The 2,088-nt window shown below is 38.2% G+C and overlaps 1 protein-coding gene across 1 annotated transcript; it reads right to left on the bottom strand.

Moving 5' to 3' along the window:
- Nucleotides 1–348: 348 nt before the first annotated feature.
- On the bottom strand, nucleotides 349–1,888 carry LOC107578296 (disintegrin and metalloproteinase domain-containing protein 10-like; the record flags this gene model as incomplete). Its single annotated transcript, XM_016264262.1, has 4 exons — nucleotides 349–532; nucleotides 1,122–1,214; nucleotides 1,306–1,464; nucleotides 1,788–1,888. Coding segments are annotated over 4 exons (537 nt in total), but the record flags the coding sequence as incomplete, so codon positions are not given.
- Between the last annotated feature and the right edge of the window lie 200 nt (nucleotides 1,889–2,088).

The raw sequence follows: 2,088 nt of genomic DNA, 5'->3' as shown, positions 1-2,088 counted from the left end.
TTTCCAAATGCAAATTCCTGCAAAGGATACATTTTGCTAACTTCAAGGAACAGTTACGCCCTCAAAGTATAGCATAGTACACGCACACACAAACAGTGTGAGGTCTTTCTTGTCAGACTGTGTATTGAGGTTAATGGAGACGACATGGCTAGTCCCACATTCAAGCATCAGTGTTGATACTCATCAACAACACATCTGATTCGCAGGTCTTCAGCACTGCCTCACCTCCTGACATGCATGCTGATATCATTTCAGATTAGCAGACACTCATTTAGGTCACTCGCACACACATAAAACCTCTCAAGAGACAAAACTGCGGAGACTTTGTATGTTCGTCTCTGATCGTACCTGTAGGAGCCCCGACCCAGGCCAGACCCAGGACTCCATCATCAAAATCCCTATCTGTGAAGACATAGGCTAGACAGTAGTCATCGTGATTCTGCTCCGAGTTGAGTTCAAGAAATTTCTCCACACCAATGTTGGCAAATCGAAAAGGGTTAGAAGGATCCTTCTCATCTTCGGTAGTGTTGATCTGAAATGAAAATGCAAACAAACTTCAGTTTAATACAACAGACAGTCTGCAGTCTATGTTCAGTATACATGAGATACAGGATAGATATGTTAATATTGTGTCCACATTCTTAGACAGATGTCACAGAGTTTTTTTGTCATCTCATGCAGGAATGCTGTGTTAAAACACTGTGTCAAGTTACAATCAGTTCTGTTTTTGTACATCAAAACACACACTTTTGTCCAAAACGTTTTTTTAAACACATTCTGTGTGAACGCCCCCTTAAGCAGCACAAAAAAAAAAAAAAAAAAAAAGAAGCAGCATGGGACTAAAAAGTGAACTATACAAGTCTTCAAAAGAGCTGCAGTACAGGAATGACAAGCTTTTATTGACATCTGGTCAATCCTGGGTGAGATCTGTAACCCCTCTGATGGAACTTGTATTCTAACCAGCAAATCACAGTCAATAAGAAGAATATCCTGTTTATATTCCAGACATATTTACATTAGCATCAGTAATTACAAATTACACTTAATCCATAATATTTCACTAGGGAATGACATACATATAATATTAATAAGTAGACTGAAGAAAGAGAGAACACACTCACCTTGATTCTCTTCACCATGAAGCTAATGTTGCGGATGCCCTTAAAATCTGTGCTTTGATAGATGGAGTCAATGGCCTTCACATGACTGGAAATCTGCACAACCCAAAAGAACAACCCTATAAACGTACAATATAAAAAACTGCAGGTACCATATACCACTAAGTCTCCTGTGCTTTAGGTGTACCTGTGCGATTACAGCCTCCCTGCTGCCGTAGTATTTGTGAAAGAGGTGATCCGTCTGGATGAAGAGCTGACAGGTATTTTTCTCTGCCTGTGCTGCACGACGTTTCCTCAGGATCACTGGTCCATCAGCCATCTCTTTGTCAATCACGTGGTTCATATGCTGCAGAAAAAAAAAGCAGGATGTATAAAAAAAAAATTCACTGAGGAGGCTGAAAAGAAAAACATTTATGTTTAGGCACAGATAAAATAATGTATAATTATTTATAATAAAAATAATGCATTTCTCATTTATAATTTATCATCTATATCTAATTTATATCTGATGAATTATGGATATATTCAGGCAAGGTATCAAATTGAAATCTGAAATTCAGAACCATGGGAAACAGGAAATGTTCCAAATATCTGAGATCAGAATCATGGTGCTAGTTGGTGATATCAGTGGTGTTCAGCTGAGTTGTGTAAAGGGGTGTTGGCGCTGACCTGGGTGGGCTCTTCCACTGCAGATGCCTGGTATTTCTTCATCCTCTCAAAAACAGAGTGATCTGCACAGCCACCTTCTGCTCCATATTTATGAGGATAATCTGTGTAGGTAAAATCAAGAGTTTCTTGAAAACCAAAGCAACACAATGCTCTTAGTGTACATTTCTGAACCTTACTGTTAACGTGTGAAGTCTCGAATTAGGTGACCTAAATTAACTTCATTAATTTATGCCCTTTTATTTACATTTTATATTTATTTTAAACTTCAGTATTTCACATAAGAATGACACATAACTGAAAA

Source organism: Sinocyclocheilus grahami, unplaced genomic scaffold, assembly GCF_001515645.1.
Source record: "Sinocyclocheilus grahami isolate Dianchi unplaced genomic scaffold, SAMN03320097.WGS_v1.1 scaffold9611.1, whole genome shotgun sequence".
NCBI lineage: Eukaryota > Metazoa > Chordata > Actinopteri > Cypriniformes > Cyprinidae > Sinocyclocheilus > Sinocyclocheilus grahami.
The sequence above is the reverse complement of the archived record's forward strand: the minus strand, read 5'-3'. Positions and strand labels throughout refer to the sequence as shown.